The sequence below is a fragment of the Panicum virgatum genome, chromosome 1N (assembly GCF_016808335.1).
Source record: "Panicum virgatum strain AP13 chromosome 1N, P.virgatum_v5, whole genome shotgun sequence".
NCBI classification, from domain to species: Eukaryota; Viridiplantae; Streptophyta; class Magnoliopsida; order Poales; family Poaceae; genus Panicum; species Panicum virgatum.
The window spans coordinates 29,386,318-29,410,016 of NC_053145.1; the positions used below are offsets into that span (position 1 = coordinate 29,386,318).

Here is a 23,699-nt window from a genome sequence, read left to right on the forward strand (position 1 = left end):
ATCCGAGGAAGTTTCCATTGGCAGCAAAATAATCATTATTCTAAGCTTACTCTTAGCTTGGCCAAACAGTAGCAAACCGAGGTAACAAAATAGCATCACTTTAATTTCTTGGGTAGAAATTATCCTCATGGCAAAACAGCAATTGATAGATATTTTGGCATTGGATTCGACATGTGGAGCTAGGATTATAACAATGCAAACATAGCCCTGTAAGTTCGGCCGTATATACTTAGATTATTACTAGTGAACGAGTGATTCGATGACAAACTAAGGACGAGTTGCAGCTAATGTGTTCCTAATGTACGACATGAGAGGCCTTAGGGTCGGATCATCCTGCACACAACGGACGCCTATATGGATGCATCTTTCTATCTCCCCTCTAGGAGCATCATCCCCCATTCTTGGATCCTTCAACTGGTATGCCGTCCCGTGAGTCCAATGTTGACGAACCTGCACCAAACATAAGAAATAACTTAAGGTTACTTTTCGAAAGGAAAAGAACCATAATCATTTGAAGAAAAAAAAACTCAATCATGGGAGAAGCCCAACATATACAATTAATGCTTCGAACATGGACCCGGCATGGCGGTTTTTGTAACAATCCAAAAATTAGAGATTTAATAAAAATCAAATCTTACACGTGGCCCCCACATGTCAGTCTCTCCCTCCCCTCTCCCATACTTCTTCCTGTGCTGCACGTCGCAGTAATGGCGGTCTCCCGAAGCTCCCCGCCGTGCGTGTCGTCGTGGAGCCCGATCCCGGTTTCCCGGCCGTCGGTGACGCCGCCAAGTCGCCCACGACGTCTCCCGAGCTCGCCACCTGCCTTCACTCTCGTTCACGCTCCCGTTCCTCTCTTTCTCCTCCCTGCGTTCGCCATGAATGGCTCTTGAAGCTCCTCGCATTCGTCGGACCGATTCGCGAGCTCCGCTCCACGAATTCCAAATCCACTTCACCCAAAGCTCCTCCACCTCTCTAGCGACCTTCCCAACCCCTTCAATCCTAGCCACGACCCCTGCTTCATCGGAAATCGGAGGTTTCCCGGCCGCCAGCCATTAAAGCCGCTCGGAGCTCTGGTCGCCGTCGAACTCCCTCATCCGACCATCGTTTTCGTTGCTTGATGGCTCAAATCGACCCTAGGTGAGCCACTGGTGCTCATGCTCTCCACGTTCCTCCGCGTTCGCAAGGTTTCCACGCTCGTTCTCGACCACGCCGCCGTCGGCCGAACTGCGTCGCCGCCGCCGCACGCTGAGCGCCCCGCTCGCGCCGCCTCCCGCCTAGTTTGCGCGCGCACCAGGCCCGCCTGAGCCCTCTGCTGCTCAACCCGCGTCGCACCGCCGCCGCCTGACCCCGTCGCCGCCGGCGCAAGCGCGCCGCCGCCTCCCCTGCCCTAGCGCCGCCGCTGGCGCGACTGCGCGCCGCCGCCACCGCCTCTGCGCCGCCCCCGCGCCGCACCGCCACCGCGGGACTGGGCGCGCGAGCCAAGGGCCCCGCCGCCGCCCTGCTCGCCGTCGGCCGGCGCCGCCGCCGCGGCCTCGCCCCAGCGCCGCCGCGAGCCGCGCGCCTGGTCGCGTTGCCCCCCCCCCCCCCTCTCTCTGTTTTGGGTCACTGGCAAAAGGGGCCCACGGGTCAGGGGTTAAAGGGATTTATTTATTTTGTGATTTATTTCGGCTGTAGATTGTAAATTCCATATAAATTCAAGGAAAAATGTGAAAAATATGAAATAAATTTTGTTGGATTTGTTAGAGTAAGATCTATGGAGGAAAAATATCCAAAGTGGCAAAATGACATTTTTACCCCTGCAATAATTTAGATTGTGTTTAGTCTTGCTTAATTAATTTCTATAGATCTATTAATCGAAAAATTATGAAATTTTTGCAGTAGCTTACTTTAAACATGAGTGATCCACCATAAAATTTTCATACTCATAGGACCTAGTTTAGTATATGAATATAATATGTAACCAAACTTAATTATTTGTATAGGTATAATAATATTTGTTTTACATGTAGATTTTTATACAAATTATAAGAGGCAAATAATAATGTCTTTGCTAGTCGTATTTTATTTTATAGTAAATCATGCTCTAATTAATAATTTGGCCTCTAATTGTTTCTAGCATTAGGATTAAAGTTAATTATCACCATATTTGCATCCTTTTATGTAAATTGTCAATTGTTTAATGTTTATCCTCTAGTGGCAAAGTCGTGTTAGTATTTATTCGTTGTCTCATATGCATAACATTTACTCATTATTTCATATGCATACATATAGAATCCGCGACCGAGGAAGTCGTATACGAGGTGATCGCGGAGCCGCAGGAGCAGACGGAGCCAGCCCCGCAGGCGTTTCGTGACGACCCGGCCCAAGGCCCAGTGGACACTAGCTCTGAGCAGCAGCCCACAGGCAAGCCCCGGTGCACATCCGTTTATTTCAAACTATGACACCTATATTATGTTTCTATTACTTGTGCATTAGGTTCAGGAATTATTTGAAACCCTAGTTGCATGATCCCTAGGTCTCCTCGAGTTATACTAGTATATAGAGGACGATAGAAATGCTATGCTTAATAGAACTCGGTAGAAGACGAGTGATTTCGGGTCACTCGCGAGATATAGGTTATCTCGTTATTTTGAGTATATGGAATATTGGAATAGGTTGGATAAGGAAAAGAAAATGGAGACCGGGCGGGGAAAGGTTAGCCCCGCCTGTGTCGGTTAAGGACCGTTCGTTGCCTGGCCCTGTGATCGAGTTTGAATTGTACTAACCGCATGCCGGGAGTAGGAGGTAGTCGAAACCGGTAAGCCGAGTACTGCCTTGTTTCGAAAGTACAGGACTCCAACTCACCTCCTGGGGTAGTCGAGTAGTCGCGGAGAAATGGGGTTGCATATGTTTATTTTTGGTGGTCTCACGTTGAGCTCGGCTGACCATATGATGGTGGGGCGGTCCTGTAGTTCGAGACGGGGAGGGGAATGGTTGGTTTGTATGGTCCGACGGGGCCAATACGTGCCGTGTTGGTTAGGTTCACCTTGCAAGGTTAAATCGGATCGATCCGCCGTACGTCGCATCTCGGATATGAGCACCTTGATCACGGCACCACATCGTAGTGATGCTATATGGATGTTAAGTGATGATTAGTAGAGTCTACCAGGAATTATTACTCCATGTTGTTATGATTGCTTAGCAGGTGCAAATAATAGTTAATGATTTATGGATATAGAATTTGGAGCTAAAAGAGGGAAAATAAGGACTCATTTCTAGAGCTTTTTCTGCAAAAGTAACCAACAGCCAAAAGCCTTGCATGTCTAGTTATGTGGGCTAAGTTATACCCACTGGTCGGGTAAGCCTTGCGGAGTATTAGTATACTCAGGGTTGTGGCTCAAACTATTTCAGGTCAGGATGGGATCGATTTCTGCCCTTGTTGTGCTAAGTTTATACAGTTTGGCGCGGATGGTTGGGAGGTGGCCGGACCAGATGTTTAGTCCTTGCTAGTTACAAAATCACACACCCGTGGGCTTAGTGTGTGATTCCATACGGCGTTTCATGTATCATAGACGCCAGGTTTTCTAGATCGTACTTTGTTTTAAAATAAAGTGGCTCTTGTATATTATTTATGTATTCAAACTAGGTTTGTAGAACTTAATGTACACTACTCAGTATTGTAATCGTATTCATTGTACTCGTCATGTTGTACTGCCTGCGCTCACCTTCGTGTGGGACTACTGGTGTTTGTTTCGATCGGAATGTCGGTTTCGAAAGGACTGTCAAATTAAACCGTTAAGCCAAATGTGCCTGATGTGTTCAAATGATGGCCATTTAGCTTAATTTGAGTTTTAATTTGGCGGTTCTGTCACAGCTGGTATCAGAGCCGAAATACACCAGGGGTGGTACGAATGTGACTATTTTCTAGACTTTCAAAATTAAAAACAAATTTCTGGGGTATAAGGAAAATCGTTCAGTCGCGTTTTACGATTAAATCCGTATTACGCCCTATATAGTACTTGGTTATTTATAAATTGGTGGCAATATTTATATTCACTAACTTCCAGCACATTCTTTCTGTTAAACCTTAATTTCTTGCACAACCCTTACTTAATATTGTAACGACGCACCTACGCTGAGGTAAGCAAGGTGAGCATTCTTGGTAGTCCTTAGAATAGCCCACGTGTTTCATACGTGCGCGGGTCCCGTATGATGAGCATACGAGGAGGTGATAAGGCTCCATTCAAATGAGCCTGTCGCTATCTGCCGCCTGATATGGAGCGCGGACTTCCCACCGTGTGATTGTGAGCACGGCCATCTCGTAAGGCAATGTTATGAGATGTAAATCTGTCAGGCGATTGGTCTTGACCGTGTACCTTGGGACACGTTTACCCTTGGGTGTCCCGTAAGGCGATTTGTACGGGAAGTGAATACGTTGCCTCGGTAACGTATGCAACGCTGTCCATGCAGTGTTAAACGCATGGGCGCCATCTCTATAGTGGATGGTGATGTATGTGTGAATATGTGGGCAACTGCATATGCGTTACCCATGTGGCGTAGGACACATGGGGGCCGTTCGTGTGTGCTGGCACGAAGGGTCCAGTCGTGGATATGTGCATATATCTGTATATCATGTGGTTTCTGCAGGTACACTAACAAACGAACGCGTAAGTTAAGGCGTGTAGAAATCGATTATATGATTGAGAGCATATGTTGCCACCAAAAGACCACGTATATTGCCCTATTATTGTCGGCAAATTTTGTTGGAAGGGTGACGTAGGACGATCATGCATAATACCATTCATTGCATTATAATAGTGGGTTAGCGAGTGATTTGGGTTGTGAACTTTTGTTGGAAGTTTGAAATTAAAAGAGTTTTGTTTTTCCAGAGTGTTGTAAGTATTTACCGTTTTATAAGTTATGAGTTCGTATTTTCTTTTGGGAATGTTCCTTACCGCTGTCGGCATTTTTCGCAGATGGCAGCCTTGTCGGACTTCCACTTTGACGAGGACGGGTGGGTGCGTTCCACTTGTCTTCACCGTGAGGGCCTTCCCGTGTTGCTGTGGGAGGTGCTCCAGGAGTTTGGCCACACCGAGCCTCCCCAGTACTACGGTCGTGTGTCTTCCGAGGGGGCCATCTCTGGTTGGGAGGCTCGCCTGCGAGTTCCGGCACGCCTCGGTCTCTTTCTGTCAGACCCTTGGGAGGTGCACACTGAGGGTGCTGAGATTTTGAGCGTCTGGGATCGTGCAGCTGCGATGGCTATTACCCAGTTTTGTGAGCAGGAGCCCATTTTTGCGAGTTACTCTGCTTCGACGGTTGGTTTTCCTGTCAGAGTGACTTCGGAGTACTCGAGGCAGCGGTTTTCTCTTCTGTTGGACTCTACTCTTCCAGGCCACGTCCCAGCTTTGGCTAGGATCGCCCGCTACGCCGCCGGTATGTTGGGTGTGTGCGACCAGTTTAGGAGTGAGAACACACTCTACCGGCAGGGACTCCGGACAGCCCACGCTACAGCACAGGAGCAGACTCAGCAGATCTTAGGACAGAGCCAGCAGCTCGCAGAGCAGAGTCAGCAGGTAGTGGGGTTGGCACAGCAGTTCTGGGAGCAGGAGCAGAGGATAGTTGAGCAGGCTCAGCAGATTTTGGAGCAGTCACAGCAGCTAGAGGAGCAGTCACAGCAGCTAGCGGAGCAGACAGAGCAGCTAGCGGAGCAGGCTCAGCAGATTGAGGAATTGACTGAGCAGGTGGACGACCAGGAGGCTCTAGCTGACCACTTGCAGGACGCGCTTCAGGTTGCACTAGGGAACGTGCACCAGTTGCAGCTTCAGCAGCAGCAGGCCGCAGCCCCACCTGAGCCACCACCTCAGGTGTCAGGTGTTGAGTCAGGAGTTGGGCCTCAGGAGATGTCTGATGCAGCGAGTTCCGTCGGTCAGAACGACGTTCCACCTCAGGCAGGGTCCACAGCCATCTTAGTGAACGAGCAGAACGTGGGACGCCTGCAGGAGGAGCTACGCGCGCGTGGGATCGAGGTTGAGCGTGTCTTCGAGTACCAGCCGCCGCGTTGAGTAGTTGGACTTTGGATGTAGTTAGGGTTAACATAGTGTTGTAGTTTGGTAAATGTATGAGAGACAACTAGATTTGGTAGTATGACTAGAATAACTCTGATGTAAGATAAGGACTGTGGTTTGTATATGTTTGGACTGAGTTTGTAGGTGTGTAATCCCCTTTGTAAAATATCATCTTAGTGTTCGACTTATGGTAATTCCGAGGTTTAGTACGTAAAAATTCGTGAAGTATGATCTATGCGGTAAAAGTTTTCGTAGCATCGAAGTTTAGTACGTAACAATTCGTGAAGACAGTCCATGCGGCAAACGCGCGTTATACAACAGTTGTAGAGTATTTCGATAACCACTCACTAGCAAAAGTTATGAATTTTTGGACGTATAGTTTGGGAGGTACTGTCAAATCTATACCGCGAAGATTGGTGATATTGAGATTTAGTTGGGGCCTATTTTGTATTCACTAGTTGATGCAAAAACGGTTGTACCTCCCTCATACATGATCCAGTCATTCTTGTTGCAATTATGGGGCATAAAAGTGGTGATACAATTATTGAGTTATTTAATCAGTGTTCTAAATTCAGCATTTTTCATGAATTGAATATTAGTTGCTATCATGATTATTTAATTTAATCAGATATTGGGACTAATCAATTCATGATTAATTGCAGAATGCCAAACACCGATAATGACTCCTCTGCGCCCAATGGTGCTAATGCGCTGCCACCGCCTCCCAATTTGGTTGAGGCAATCGCGGCCATGTTGACTGGGCGCGATGAACAGACGGAACTGCTCCGTCAGCTCGTTCATCAAGGTGCTGCACCGCGGCATGGAAATCATAATCATCACCAGCCGCCTGTCCCTGGGTATCAGGAGTTCTTGGGTACTCAGCCACCGCTTTTCCATAAGGCGGATGAGCCACTGGAAGCTGACAGTTGGCTCCGGACCATTGAGTCCAAGTTCACTCTATACCAGTATAATGACAAGGCATCATTTGCAGCTCAACAACTCAGAGGTCCTGCACGTACGTGGTGGGATAATCACGTAGCTATGTTCCCTGCTGGCACTCGGTTTTCTTGGGATGAGTTCAAGGAAGCTTTCAGGGCACATCATATCCCTGCAGGGGTGATACGCAGGAAGCTCAATGAGTTCTTAGCTCTGAAACAAGGCAATAATAATGTGACACAATATGCTCAAGCTTTTAACACCTTGTCTCAATATGCTGGGTATCATGTGGAAACAGATGAAAAGAAACAAGCGTGCTTCAGGCAGGGGCTTAGCAGCAAGCTCCAGGAACGCTTGATTATGTTCAAATTCAACACCTTTAGTGAGCTGGTCAATGGGGCTATCACTCAAGAGGACGCCCGTATAGCTCACCAGGCAGAGAAAAAGAGGAAGGCACCAATGGGTGGGTCTTCCAGTCAGGCTAATCAGAGGTTTCGTCTGATTCAGGCCGGACCCCCTCGTGCACCTTATCAGCATCGGCCGGTGTACCGACCAGTGCAGTATCAGACCACATATCGGCCTCCGCAACAGCAGTCAGGTTATAGGCCAACACAGTACCAGCAGGGATATAGACCACCTCAGTACCCACAGCCTCAGGGGGTAACTAGATCTCCGGTGCCTCAGCAGAATGTGCAGAAGACATGGGTGCAGCCACATGGTGTACGCCCTAATTTCCCTCCCTGCTTCAACTGTGGTCAAGTTGGTCATTTTGCACGCGAATGCCCTATGCCACCTAAACAAGTTCAGGGTTCTAATCAGCACAATCAGAAGCCGAAAGTGGCTCATTTCAAGCCAGGACGCGTGCACAATACCACACTAGAGGATGTTTCTGAGGGAGCTCAAGTGATGGCGGGTACGTTTTCAGTTCATAATCACCCTGTTACCATATTATTTGATTCGGGTGCATCACACACATTTATTAGTAAAGAGTGTGCTATGAAACTTGGGTTGGAGATAGAAAGCATGGCAATATCATACAATATTCAATCACCTGGGGGGCAAATAATTACCAATCAAGTTGCCAGACGAGTGCCTCTACAGCTGCAAGGAAAATATTTTACCACGTCTCTTATAGTTCTCCCAACCCAAAAAGTTGATATTATATTGGGTATGAACTGGATGGGAGATCACGGGGTTCTTTTAGACACTACTTCACAATATGTGCATATTGATTCCCCTCTGTATGGTTCTATGACTTTGAATCTGGTGGACCATATACCTTCGACATCCACAGTGAATCAGGTTGAGGCCAAAAGTCTGGCTGAAATACCAGTGGTGTGTGAATACCCGGATGTTTTTCCGGATGACTTACCAGGCATGCCACCTGACCGTAAGATAGAGTTTGCCATTGAATTGCAACCGGGAACGGCACCAATTGCTAGAAGACCTTATCGTATGCCACCCAATGAGTTAGCAGAACTAAAGAAGCAATTGCAGGAGTTGCTTGATAAGGGTTATATCCGTCCTAGCACTTCACCTTGGGGCTGTCCAGCGCTCTTTGTTAAGAAGAAAGATCAAAGCCTCAGGTTGTGCGTGGACTATCGGCCTTTGAATGCTGTCACTATCAAAAACAAATATCCACTCCCCCGAATTGATATTTTGTTTGATCAGTTAGTCGGGACCAAGGTATTCTCCAAAATTGATCTTCGATCGGGCTATCATCAAATTAAAATTAGGCTCGAAGATATTCCAAAGACGGCTTTCTCCACACGATATGGGCTTTATGAATATCTCGTTATGTCATTTGGATTGACGAATGCCCCGGCTCATTTCATGTATCTCATGAACTCGGTGTTTATGCCTGAGTTGGATAAGTTTGTCGTGGTTTTCATCGACGACATTCTTATATATTCCAAAAATGAAGAAGAACATGCTGAGCATCTTCGCATTGTTCTCCAGCGTCTTCGGGAACACAAGTTGTATGCCAAATTCACCAAGTGTGAGTTTTGGCTAAAGGAGGTTCCATTCCTGGGTCATGTTATATCAGAAGATGGAATCTCTGTTGACCCTAGTAAAATCCAAGATGTTTTGAATTGGGAAGCACCTACATCTGTTCCAGAAATTCGGAGTTTTCTTGGGCTAGCAGGATATTACCGGCGGTTTGTTCCGGATTTTTCAAAAATTGCTAAGCCCATGACTGAGTTGCTCAAGAAAGGGGTGAAATTTAATTGGAACGATAAATGTGATCAGGCTTTTCTGACCTTGAGGAAACTATTGACATCTGCCCCTGTTTTAGCCCAACCTGATATTACTCGACCCTTTGATGTATATTGTGATGCATCAGGTACGGGTTTAGGTTGTGTCCTCATGCAAGACCGTCGAGTAATTGCTTATGCTTCACGAGCACTCCGGCGACATGAGGAAAATTATGCCACTCATGATTTAGAACTAGCAGCAGTGGTTCATGCTTTGAAGATCTGGCGTCATTATCTTCTGGGCAATCCTGTTCACATATATACGGACCATAAAAGTCTCAAGTATATTTTCACCCAGAATGAGCTAAATCTACGCCAAAGGCGATGGTTGGAATTGATTAAGGATTATGATTTGGAGATTCACTATCACCCGGGTAAGGCCAATGTGGTAGCAGATGCTTTAAGCCGTAAGGCTCAGTGCAACTGCCTGTCTATTGTGCCTTTCAATGAGACCCTTTGTTATGAACTGGAAAAATTAAACTTGGGGATCATCACACATGGCAGTCTTGATAATTTGGTCTTTTCATCTACTCTTCGAGATCGGATTATTTCTGCCCAACAACATAATGTCGGGATGGAAAAGATTCGCCAAAGACTTGCGGAAAATGACCCGGGGGTGAAGTGTTTTTATTTAGATGAGGCTGGAATTCTATGGTTCAAGGATCGGTTGGTGGTACCTAAAGATTTAGAGCTCCGAAAACAAATCCTTGATGAAGCTCATCTCTCTAGGTATTCTATCCACCCGGGCAGCAATAAAATGTATCAAGATTTGAAGCAGCGATTTTGGTGGACAAGAATGAAGCGGGAAATTGCCAAATATGTGTCTGAGTGTGACATTTGTAAAAGAGTTAAAGCAAGCCACTTGAGATCAGCTGGTCTTCTTCAACCGCTGACTATTCCATCAGGAAAATGGGAAGATATTAGTATGGATTTCATTGTTGGACTTCCCAAGACTTCTAAAGGATATGATTCTATTTGGGTTATTGTGGACCGTCTGACTAAGTCAGCTCATTTCCTTCCCGTGAAAACCATCTATAGGGCACAACATTATGCGGAGCTGTATCTCAGTCGTATCCTGAGTTTGCATGGAGTACCCAAGACTATCATTTCTGACCGTGGTACCCAATTCGTTGCACGTTTTTGGGAGCACTTCCATGCAGCCCTTGGTACTCAACTCATTCACAGTTTGGCTTATCATCCTCAGACCGATGGTCAGACGGAGAGAATAAATCAGATTCTTGAAGATATGCTTAGAGCATGTGCACTCACCTATAGTCATAAATGGGATGAGTGTCTACCTTTAGCTGAATTCTCCTATAATAACAGCTATCAGGAAAGCATCAAAATGGCTCCTTTTGAGGCATTATATGGACGAAGGTGTAGAACTCCATTGAATTGGTCAGAAGCCGGTGAAAGAAATGTATTCGGCCCTGATATGGTCAGTGAGGCGGAAGAACAAGTCCGGGTTGTACAGGAGAACTTGAAAATAGCCCAATCCCGGCAGAAAAGCTATGCGGACAAGAAACGTCAATCGATCTCGTTCCAAGTGGGAGATCATGTTTATTTACGGGTATCTCCAATGAGAGGAGTCCAACGGTTCGGTGTGAAGGGAAAGCTCGCCCCTCGCTTTGTTGGGCCTTTTCCTATCATTGAACAATGTGGGCCGGTAGCATATCGCCTGGAACTTCCTACCCAATTGTCCGCAGTTCATAATATATTCCATGTCTCCCAGCTCAGGAAATGCCTCCGTGTTCCAGACAAGATAATGGACATAGAAAAGTTACAAGTGGAGCCCGATCTTGTCTATCCAGAGCATCCAGTGAAAATTGTTGATCACAAGACTCGGGTCACTCGAAATCAAACCAGCAATTTCTATAAGGTACAGTGGAGTAATCACTCAGAGCGAGAAGCTACCTGGGAAACAGAGGAATTTGTTCTATCCAAATGTCCTGAGTTGCTCCAATTATATCAAGGTATATGATTTTCCGACTTCCTTTCAATTCGGCACTTTTCTCCTAAATCTCGGGACGAGATTTCTTTTAGGGGGAAGGATTGTAACAATCCAAAAATTAGAGATTTAATAAAAATCAAATCTTACACGTGGCCCCCACATGTCAGTCTCTCCCTCCCCTCTCCCATACTTCTTCCTGTGCTGCACGTCGCAGTAATGGCGGTCTCCCGAAGCTCCCCGCCGTGCGTGTCGTCGTGGAGCCCGATCCCGGTTTCCCGGCCGTCGGTGACGCCGCCAAGTCGCCCACGACGTCTCCCGAGCTCGCCACCTGCCTTCACTCTCGTTCACGCTCCCGTTCCTCTCTTTCTCCTCCCTGCGTTCGCCATGAACGGCTCTTGAAGCTCCTCGCATTCGTCGGACCGATTCGCGAGCTCCGCTCCACGAATTCCAAATCCACTTCACCCAAAGCTCCTCCACCTCTCTAGCGACCTTCCCAACCCCTTCAATCCTAGCCACGACCCCTGCTTCATCGGAAATCGGAGGTTTCCCGGCCGCCAGCCATTAAAGCCGCTCGGAGCTCTGGTCGCCGTCGAACTCCCTCATCCGACCATCGTTTTCGTTGCTTGACGGCTCAAATCGACCCTAGGTGAGCCACTGGTGCTCATGCTCTCCACGTTCCTCCGCGTTCGCAAGGTTTCCACGCTCGTTCTCGACCACGCCGCCGTCGGCCGAACTGCGTCGCCGCCGCCGCACGCTGAGCGCCCCGCTCGCGCCGCCTCCCGCCCAGTTTGCGCGCACACCAGGCCCGCCTGAGCCCTCTGCTGCTCAACCCGCGTCGCACCGCCGCCGCCTGACCCCGCCGCCGCCGGCGCAAGCGTGCCGCCGCCTCCCCTGCCCTAGCGCAGCCGCTGGCGCGACTGCGCGCCGCCGCCACCGCCTCTGCAACGCCCCCGCGCCGCACCGCCACCGCGGGACTGGGCGCGCGAGCCAAGGGCCCCGCCGCCGCCCTGCTCGCCGTCGGCCGGCGCCGCCGCCGCGGCCTCGCCCCAGCGCCGCCGCGAGCCGCGCGCCTGGTCGCGTTGCCCCCCCTCTCTCTGTTTTGGGTCACTGGCAAAAGGGGCCCACGGGTCAGGGGTTAAAGGGATTTATTTATTTTGTGATTTATTTCGGCTGTAGATTGTAAATTCCATATAAATTCAAGGAAAAATGTGAAAATATGAAATAAATTTTGTTGGATTTGTTAGAGTAAGATCTATGGAGGAAAAATATCCACAGTGGCAAAATGACATTTTTACCCCTGCAATAATTTAGATTGTGTTTAGTCTTGCTTAATTAATTTCTATAGATCTATTAATCGAAAAATTATGAAATTTTTGTAGTAGCTTACTTTAAACATGAGTGATCCACCATAAAATTTTCATACTCATAGGACCTAGTTTAGTATATGAATATAATATGTAACCAAACTTAATTATTTGTATAGGTATAATAATATTTGTTTTACATGTAGATTTTTATACAAATTATAAGAGGCAAATAATAATGTCTTTGCTAGTCGTATTTTATTTTATAGTAAATCATGCTCTAATTAATAATTTGGCCTCTAATTGTTTCTAGCATTAGGATTAAAGTTAATTATCACCATATTTGCATCCTTTTATGTAAATTGTCAATTGTTTAATGTTTATCCTCTAGTGGCAAAGTCGTGTTAGTATTTATTCGTTGTCTCATATGCATAACATTTACTCATTATTTCATATGCATACATATAGAATCCGCGACCGAGGAAGTCGTATACGAGGTGATCGCGGAGCCGCAGGAGCAGACGGAACCAGCCCCGCAGGCGTTTCGTGACGACCCGGCCCAAGGCCCAGTGGACACTAGCTCTGAGCAGCAGCCCACAGGCAAGCCCCGGTGCACATCCGTTTATTTCAAACTATGACACCTATATTATGTTTCTATTACTTGTGCATTAGGTTCAGGAATTATTTGAAACCCTAGTTGCATGATCCCTAGGTCTCCTCGAGTTATACTAGTATATAGAGGACGATAGAAATGCTATGCTTAATAGAACTCGGTAGAAGACGAGTGATTTCGGGTCACTCGCGAGATATAGGTTATCTCGTTATTTTGAGTATATGGAATATTGGAATAGGTTGGATAAGGAAAAGAAAATGGAGACCGGGCGGGGAAAGGTTAGCCCCGCCTGTGTCGGTTAAGGACCGTTCGTTGCCTGGCCCTGTGATCGAGTTTGAATTGTACTAACCGCATGCCGGGAGTAGGAGGTAGTCGAAACCGGTAAGCCGAGTACTGCCTTGTTTCGAAAGTACAGGACTCCAACTCACCTCCTGGGGTAGTCGAGTAGTCGCGGAGAAATGGGGTTGCATATGTTTATTTTTGGTGGTCTCACGTTGAGCTCGGCTGACCATATGATGGTGGGGCGGTCCTGTAGTTCGAGACGGGGAGGGGAATGGTTGGTTTGTATGGTCCGACGGGGCCAATACGTGCCGTGTTGGTTAGGTTCACCTTGCAAGGTTAAATCGGATCGATCCGCCGTACGTCGCATCTCGGATATGTGCACCTTGATCACGGCACCACATCGTAGTGATGCTATATGGATGTTAAGTGATGATTAGTAGAGTCTACCAGGAATTATTACTCCATGTTGTTATGATTGCTTAGCAGGTGCAAATAATAGTTAATGATTTATGGATATAGAATTTGGAGCTAAAAGAGGGAAAATAAGGACTCATTTCTAGAGCTTTTTCTGCAAAAGTAACCAACAGCCAAAAGCCTTGCATGTCTAGTTATGTGGGCTAAGTTATACCCACTGGTCGGGTAAGCCTTGCGGAGTATTAGTATACTCAGGGTTGTGGCTCAAACTATTTCAGGTCAGGATGGGATCGATTTATGCCCTTGTTGTGCTAAGTTTATACAGTTTGGCGCGGATGGTTGGGAGGTGGCCGGACCAGATGTTTAGTCCTTGCTAGTTACAAAATCACACACCCGTGGGCTTAGTGTGTGATTCCATACGGCGTTTCATGTATCATAGACGCCAGGTTTTCTAGATCGTACTTTGTTTTAAAATAAAGTGGCTCTTGTATATTATTTATGTATTCAAACTAGGTTTGTAGAACTTAATGTACACTACTCAGTATTGTAATCGTATTCATTGTACTCGTCATGTTGTACTGCCTGCGCTCACCTTCGTGTGGGACTACTGGTGTTTGTTTCGATCGGAATGTCGGTTTCGAAAGGACTGTCAAATTAAACCGTTAAGCCAAATGTGCCTGATGTGTTCAAATGATGGCCATTTAGCTTAATTTGAGTTTTAATTTGGCGGTTCTGTCACAGTTTTAGTGCTCGCCTAGTTCATTGCTCTAATCAATATAAGTCGCAATGAGGAGGTAGAGTAACCACACTCATGTAGCAATGTAACTTGAATTTGATCTAAATCTTCAACATGTAGTTCTTGTTGAGTCTACTACCATACATATTCTTCATGATTAGATTGATACCTGCAGCCTGCGGCAGGCTAGCATTATGTGGACAATGTGGAGTAAAACCTTTCACTTACATATGTAGGGAGGTCATCAGTATCTTCTCTACAAAATGATGCAGCTTTGCAGCCTGTGACAATCTCCAGAAGTACTATGCCAAAGCTGTACACATCGGACTTCATTGAGTATGACTTGCCATAAAACAGCTCTGGAGCGCTGTATCTACTGGGTAACATTCATTAGTTAGTAAGAATTCTTTTGTGGTCAACTCTGCTCGTCACACTCCACCGGAAAATAATAAGTATGGCTGAAGAATACACTCACCGTGTTCCCCTAAATTTCTCATCATTCCCTTCAGATTGGCCTTGATCAAGCTTAGTTGCAAGACCAAAATCTGAAATTTTAGGGATCATGCACTCAGTAAGTAGGATATTGCTAGGGTCTATATCACGGTGAATGATTCTGAAATGTTCATGCAGATATAACAATCCTTCACAAATCCCCTGCATGATGTGAAGACGTGAAGGCCAGTCGGGGACTGCACTCTTTTCATCTTCAGCTGCACACCGTAGATTTAAGGTGATAAGATCACCATGTGTTGTTCCAAACTCTTACAATTATAATCATAATCATATAAAAACCGTGAAACAGTCTGTAGCCATTTACAAGAAATACATACCAAAAAAGACTGCATCAAGGCTACCACCAGGCATGTATTCATAGCATATCACGTTCTCGTTATTCCCTATGCAAGATCCCAGCATCCTTATGATGTTCGGATGCTCAAGCCTTGCGAGCATTTTCACCTCATTTTTTAGCTCCTCATGTCCTACTTCTGTATTTAGTCTTTTGACTGCCAAATCCCCAAAATTTGGTAGCGTTCCCTAAGCAAAGTCAAAGATGACAGATTCTTCATATGAATTTAGTAGGTTCATTTAACGAAAAGGACAACTTACCTTGAAGATGGTTCTAGATCGGGTAGAAAAAATACAATTTTGGTTTGCAAAATTGTTGGTGGCCACTCTAATACCATCAAGGTCTAAATTCTTGGCAGCAGGCTTAGATCCTGGAGCATGGTCTTGTTCTGTTCCAAACGTTTACAATTGCCGATAAAAATGTATGAAAATAACGAATAAGAAATAATGTACTAAAGAAGAATATGCAATGAATGCAAAGTTTTACCAAGGGCTAGTGGTAAATGCTTTTGTCGACTTCGATGATAACAGAAGCCTAGTATTGCAGAAATTGCCAGCAACACTCCCACTATAGAAACAGAGACAATGGTAGCAACGCTTGGACCTGTACAAAATATAGAACAACAATATTTAGTAAAAAAACACTGACTTTTTAATTGAATGTATCAAGAAGATAACAGAAAACAACGCTTGGACCGAAATATTTTTAGCATTTACCAATACTACGATGAGCAGGTCAGTAAAAGCATGGAACCCAAAAAAATGAAGCATAGCTCAATGATATAGTTGCATTTCTCCGCTCAAAAAAAATATTTGCATTTCCACTTGGGTTGTTAAGGATAGTCGAAATGTACCTGGATGAGAGGGATTGTTATGGGAGACTCGAGTGTACAAATCGTTGATTCCATCAACAAACAAAACAACATCTACCAGATCGCCTGACCAAACAATGCAGTTACTCCCTCCAAGCAGAGCATAAGCACTGCAGGAGCAGTTCTTTAAGCATAACTCCTTGCAGTCATCCAAGCTTTTGCCTCCCACCATGATGGCATTCAATGTATCAGGCACCTTGACATGTTGCAACCGGTCAAATCCATTAGCCGACGAGCACGAAAGCAATGCATTCCTCACACAACCACCCGTGAAGTTCCTCTGGTTCCAGTCGTTTGGTGACTTGGGGACAAATTCCTGCAGACAACGACAGACATCGTTGTAGCAAGCGGCGTTTGGACCACAGAGGGCATATGAATCACACTGATTCTGGGGCCAGTGCCAGTATTCAACCCAAGCATCGTTGCTCGGATTGCTGTACCAGCGATGTGCAAGGCCGTCTGAACTCATGACAAATCGCCACTGGACTGAGCTGTCCAAAGATGTGAACGAGTAATACGCACTATCATCATGAACACTCATGTTAAAGGCCAACTTATTTGTTGTCTTCAGATAAGGTTGACCACTGAACCCCTGACCATTCCATGGACCAGTCCTGTACAACAAAGTAGTGTCGTTGAATAAGAGGAGCTCAGGAGGACGTCGTCTAGGGTCGAGCGTGATGCTGTAGCTCCCAGTAGACGGGTCCGAAACGCTCTTCCAAGATTTGAGTTGCATGTATTGGATAGTAGGGGATTTGTCATACCCAATTGTCATACCAGACAACAATGTGTCACAGGGCTCAGCAAAACTTTGCCATAGTGGATTTGGAGCCTCTGATAACATAGAGTCGTTGATGACAAGGTTTCCGGAGTCGAGAAGGAAGGCTTGTGGACTGTTGGTGCTGAAGCTGCTACTTGACCAAACACTGTTTCCTCTTCTATCCAGCAGGTCCAAAGAATTTGTGCTGAGGGTAAGACTTCCATTACCTCCCTTGATTGGAGCATCACGGTTTGCCACCCAGATGACAGTCCGAGGTTTCATGTTATTGAACCATATTCCTAGATATGTGTTGTCTCCATTTGGAAAGAAACCCAGCGTAAAAGTACCTTGTGCTGAAATCAGTGTTTGCCCATCAAGCAATGGTTGGCCTGTGGTGAGCGAGTCATCTGGAACAAGATATTTGAAAATGATAATGTTAGACATTATGAAAGAAACAAGAATCAGGTATGGGTAGATCAAGGATGAGCTATATGAACCATATTGTTTTATAGAAAATTTTCTGACCTCGAGAAAAAAAAAAGAGTTTGGATACCAGATAAAGAAAAAAGTTAGACATCTATCGTGCGTAAGTTTTACTGCATAAATTGCTCAAGAGTAGAGGGCATGTTCTTCATCTGTTTCAAATTGTTAGTTGTTTTAGCTTTATCCTAAGTCAAACTTCTTTAACTTCAACAAAGTTTATAGACTATTCATATACAAGATGTTGATCATTCTTTTTACTTATGTTCTACACACTTCTTAATGAAAAACGTGCTCAGGCACGGTCTCGAAAAAAAAACTTATGTTCTACACATATAGTTGTTCGTCAACTTGAACTGGGCGAGCTTTACAAGTGTTGTCGATTTCTGATGGATCTAGCCCCTGAAGGACGATGTTGGGCAATAGGATAGGTACTTTGACAATGGAACCCACCACCTTCCATGAGTACCACCCTGTCTCTAATTCTCTACTATGCTAAATGTTAAAATTGGTGTGATGCTACTTAACCCTCAACTTTTCCCCTCCTTTGTCATAGAAGCCTGGTGTTTATATTTCACTTGTTCCTATTCGAGCGAGAATGAGTGAACATCAACGTATCGGTTAAAGGGGTCTGGCTCAAAGAGAGCTGGCTGATGGAGGACCCCAGGCAAAGAGAGGCCCCGTAGGAGAACGTATGGGGTCAGTAGCATACAGACTCAAGCTTCCTAAAGACATATCCATACACAATGTATTCCATATTTCCTGACTACAGACCTATTTTTTTTGTACTGAATTGCCCAAGGTCAACAATCTGGTGGTGTTGCCAACAACTACAGAAACTATTTTGGAAGGCAGGTTATCAATAAAGCTAGCTAATGTGGCAGTACAACACGTAAAAGTGAAATGAACCAATCTTCCTCAATCGACTTCTAGTAAGTTCTTCAGCAGGGGGACATGTCACAGCTAGCGACAAAGTGAAGAAGTACGCAGCTAATTTATGGCCTGCTGTATCATAAACCATCGACACGGCCTCCACTTTTTTGACAGGAAAAAACTTTGCTCAGCAATAAACCAGGGTGTTTGCATGCTGCATGCATGTAAGGGGCATTACTACAAAAACGATTTATAGCAACATTCTATTTTTTTATGAGCGAGTCAAAATGTAACTCGTTTCTAAAAAATAGAGCAAAACTATTGTAGCATCTCACCCATCCCGGAAAAAGCATTTTTAGAGGTGGCGCCCCTAAAAAACGCTTCTTTAGGAATGCAGTGGTGCGAGGGGCAATACCAAATGCACATGCATGTCTCTCCCTTCATCTCTGCACAAATAGCAGCAACACATACACAACACCCACACTCTCTCTCTTCCTTATCTCTTTAGTCTTCTCCACCATCTCTTGCTCTCCCACGCGCCACCTCTCGTCCCCGGCCTCTGCAGCGCCGCCACCTCCCCACCCCTCACCCTCCCTTCCCGTGCAGGGCCACAGCATGGGGCCACTACGTGGGGCCGCGGCGGTGGCACGGAGCAGCCGTAGCGCGAGGCTACAGCGGATCGTGGCCGCGGGGCCACGACACAAGGCATGGAGCAGCCGCCATGCGGGGCTGCAGCAGCTCGTGGCTGCTGGGTAGCGGCGGCTCGGAGCAGGCAGTGTAGACGGAGCTAACCCGCGCCAACCCTTCTTTGCATGGGCTGGCCGAGCACCGGCGGCGGCACAGGCATGGCATAGCGGCGAGGGGCGACGCTAGCACGGTGGCGCGTAGGCACAACACAGGGAGCAGCAAACCGCTCTTGTAGGCAATTTGTTTTATTTTTTGTTCAATCTATACGGGTGGGTGGTGGATCACGACATGACTCGCTCTAGGGGTTTTTAGGGGCAGCCATGTTACCCGCTCTTGAAAATAGTATTTGTTGTATTTATTTTTACCGACCCCTAAAAACCATTTTTGTAGTAGTGGAGCAACAGTTCTTAAAGAAAAAGAGCAATGACCTAAGAGCATGCATGCATATGTGTGCATATAATTTCAAAATAAAAAATATTTTAGTTTTAAAATCGAACATCAAATCAAAATCTAGTTACACCGTTGTGTGTGTTTTAATAATAGCTTAAAAATATGGTCTTACGCCACTATGTTTCAATGATATATTTTTTAAGAGAAATTTTTTTAGTGTATTCTAATTTGCTTACAATTTTTTCAAAAAAATCTTATGGCTCCACAAAATGTTGCTTCACACACCCGAATTCAATTAACTGAATATTGGTGTTCATACTATGAAGATAGATTGTTTGGTGTGATTATTGGATGATGGTAAACAATTTTGTTAGAGTATATGAATATTTATTACACGATCAATAGTAGGCAACTATAGCAGATCAGTTGACCATTTTAACTAATTTATATTGATATTTTTCCATTACACATAAAGCAATTTATGTGTCTTTGGAAATATTGTCGAAATATATATGCGAGTGAGGTCTTGTTTTGAATGTTCTTTGAAAGAGATGTAGTTGTGCAATCGAAATTTGAAATTGGTAGATGATTTAAGAACTATACCTTTTTAAGTTTTGAAATTGCTTGCATATGCCACTCTATTTGAGTGGCTGTCATTGATCTAGGATTTCAAGTGGTTTGGTTTGGTATAGTTGATGGGTTAGATGAGCATACACTAATCAACATGATCCATAGAAAAGGTACCTACATGTGGATAATTGCAGCCAGTCGTAACAGTCATTACCTTTCCGGAAAGACATGTTCGAAGGTGGGAAACAATTGTAGTAGCATGTTTGAGTTTTACTCTGTAATGACAGATAAGTCCTTTGGGCTGTAGCTGCAGCGTGTGCACTGGCCACTGGGCCTAAAAGCCTTTAGCCGGTAACGTGAACATGTACCAAAAATCCTTAGCGATCTCACATCGGCGGCGATCTTTGCCAGCGGCCATGGGTGTGACATGGCTTTGGGAGGTACCAGACTTGTAAAATTATTTTCATCCTTGACCGTTGAGTTTTCTGGCATGATGCCAATGGCCGTGTTGCCTCAGAGAAGTTCCCTTGGGAGGTAGAACGTGGGTTCAAAAATCAGGTAGGGATGAAAGTACGAGCCGAAAAATTGTATACCAACCGAGACCGTATAAACCGATCGAGAAATGACGTATTCAGGGCAGGGGCGCCGGGAGCGCTTTTGGCTGGCCCACTAGCGATTTATGGCCCATGCTAAGTATTGCTGCTGCTTTGTGCCGTGCCTTTGTAGAATTATAGTTGGGTCAGCGAATGTGTCTTTTCTTTTTTTCAGTTCTTTCTTTTTTTCTCGGAAATATTTCTTCAGTGTATGTATTTTCACCTATTCTTAAAAATATAAAGGATTAATTAAATAATTTTTAAATTTGAATATACACATACACGTGTCAATTTGTTCAACGTTATTTATATACTTATGGTCTTGTCTACCTATAAAGTAAGCCACAACAAAGAAGTGATATTTTACATAAATTTCTGAATAAGATTAGTGGTCAAATTGGGAGTCAAAAAAGTCAAAAGGTCTATAATTTAGAATAGAAAGAGTATATATTTTCTAAATTAGAAGGGCTCTAGTGCTATACTGCAAAGAACAGTAAGCCAGGATACTATGTATACAAATCACCGTGCGAATGACTCTACAGAGCGAGAGGGTCCGTATCCTAAATTCAGATTCAAGAGCAACCATGAGCATACAAAAACACACACCGAAAGAGAGAAATAGAGACGTACTTGGCTGCTGTGTGCGACCGAGACGAGCCGCGAGCAGCAGCACGGCCAGGAGGAGCAGCGCCTTGGGCATCGTCCTCTTCCGTGAGGCCTGCTAGAGGGAGAGGAACAAGCTAACAAGCCGACCATGAAGCAAGATTTGTGGCTTCTATACGCACAGGAAAAAGAAATATATTATTATAAAAGCCTTTCACCTCTTGCGAAATTTACGCATAGCCCCTTTGCTTTTTCAAGGGGGGTAGGGGGGTCTTTATAATGGGAATATATTAGTGAAAACCAAAACTTCGTGAAAACCCGTACAAACCATGTCAAAAAAATCGTCTAAATTCACCAAAAAAATCACACATACAGATGATATGATGATAAACAACCTTGCAAAATATCTTGTCCAAACTCCACTTTGTTTGTGAGATATAAAAATAACAAATATCTAACAAATCATCTGGACAACTTCCTGACTTGAAATTTGTTCTTTTTATATCTCACAGACGAAGTCGAGTTTGGACAAGATATTTTGTAAGGTTGTTTATCATCATATCATCTATATGTGTGATTTTTTTGGTGAATTTAGACTACTTTTTTGTCATAATTTGCACGGGTTTTCATAAAATTATGGTTTGCACTGGATATGTTCTCCTTTATAATCCCTCCGGGGGACAGCGATTTCTGTGATCCATTGAAATTCATATGTTGCAGCTATGTCCAACAGTATAACTTGTTGCCGTTTCTTTTCATGTTTGGAGTTTAGGCTCTCAATTCCCGACATGTACGCGGTTGAACAGTAATTGTTTTTACAGCGATCCTTGGATATTAGTTTCTGTAGCGTATTTTTAAAGAAGTTCATGTACAATTGTACATATATGGCAAATATAGATGACCTGTGCTATGGGCTGGTAGGTACCATTCATTCGCTCATTAAATGTGGCCGATCGCACTCATTTGCAAGGAAAAAATGAATTTTTCATGACGGCCGGAATAAATGATAAGTGGACTTGGAGAATTTTCGCGTCCACTAGGTCATCTGGATATTTCAGAAATGCCCTAGGTCAAGTGAAACAAATAAATCAAACGAAGGATTTATTTCGATGGAAGCTGAGTGTGACGACACAACATATGCAGTCCAATAATAATACAGCAACTTGTATCCTTGCACATACGCAATCGAGGCCATTAATAAGATGCGTGGGCAAATGAGACATCTCTTTTCGAAGGCAACACTGATAAGAAGAATCAGTAATTCATAAGATATTGTATAAGAATCCTATGTACACTTTATTCAGAATCATATATGCATAGGATAAGATGAATTTATCCATTCAATGACAATATTGACTTGTTGGTCCTACCTGTTACGTGTATAATAAGGCAATCTCAAAATAAAAGCTACAGCTACCGCTCGACTTGAAGTCACACTCAAGGTAATTATTGTTCGTTTCTAGTGACTGTCCTAAAAATTAGTCATTGAACTAGTAATCTGTACATACAAATAGAGATCAAATCCGGTGATGGATCGAAAAATTGTAAATTATAGTTTTTAAATCCCAAACAAGGGTTGCACCAGTCCAAATTGATTCAATTTAATCGAGTCATCATCCATTGATCAACTCAATTAAAAAGATCAATCCCGGTAGTTCTTGGAATATGTTACGAGCAATGCCAATGATTTAAATACACTCCACAAGCACAACAGGTTAAATGTCATCACACATAAGCATATACATACATAGAGTTCATATTCATCAAGTCTTAGAGTTTTGCAGCGGAAAGTTTCCATACTCCCTCCGTCCCGAAAAGCATATGTGATCGACGACTGCGCTGTTTATTTAGTTCCCTGGATCATCAATAAATTCAAACACATTGGAACCCGAAAAATAACATCTACTTAAATATTTGATTGGCTCCATGCTCTTCCACTACTACAAAAACGATTTGTAGAAACACTCCATATATTTTTTAGGGGAGGATCAAAAAACAGTATGTTCCTACAAATAAACCGAGACTACTGTAGCAGCTAACCCACCCCTAAAAATCGATCTGTAGGGACGGGTACTGGGGTCACCCCCTAAAAATAAACATCATTTTTAATGGCGGGCAATGAGATGACCCGCCCCTACAAATGTCATTTGTAGAGGCGGGTCACAATTCAACCGTCTCTACAAAATTTGAACCAGATGTGCGGGCTTAAAAATATTCGCTTACTGCAGTAGCAAGCACGAGGCATGCGGAGAGCCACATCTTTCTCCTCCCTTATCCTCTCTCTCGTCCCTCATCCTTACCTCTCCATCTCCATCTCGTCTCCCACTGCAGCCACACCTCCTCCTCCCTTATCCTCTCTCTCCTTCTCCCCTCTCTCCTCCTCCTCCTCCCCCTCCCCTACTGCTTCTTCGAGCGCGGAGGGCACCGCGGTCGGCGAGCGCGGTGGGCACGCAGCCGTCCCCTACGGCCAGCGAGCACGGCGGGCGGGCG

General features: G+C 44.9%; 1 protein-coding gene across 3 annotated transcripts; it reads right to left on the minus strand.

Moving 5' to 3' along the window:
* Positions 1–82: 82 nt before the first annotated feature.
* On the minus strand, positions 83–21,403 carry LOC120655590 (receptor-like serine/threonine-protein kinase SD1-8). 3 transcript variants are annotated; one of them, XM_039933489.1, is made up of 9 exons: positions 21,237–21,403; positions 17,018–17,420; positions 16,236–16,867; positions 15,869–15,985; positions 15,643–15,770; positions 15,366–15,570; positions 15,011–15,245; positions 14,764–14,911; positions 83–450 (listed from the first exon to the last, which is right to left on the minus strand). In XM_039933489.1, exons 1-9 carry the CDS (start codon positions 21,304–21,306, stop codon positions 268–270), a joined length of 2,121 nt encoding a protein of 706 aa, XP_039789423.1. In that variant the 5' UTR covers positions 21,307–21,403; the 3' UTR covers positions 83–267. The 3 variants fall into 3 exon arrangements, with proteins under 3 accessions (XP_039789423.1, XP_039789422.1, XP_039789421.1); XM_039933488.1 differs by having other exon boundaries at positions 14,764–14,908; positions 16,236–17,420; XM_039933487.1 differs by having other exon boundaries at positions 16,236–17,420.
* Between the last annotated feature and the right edge of the window lie 2,296 nt (positions 21,404–23,699).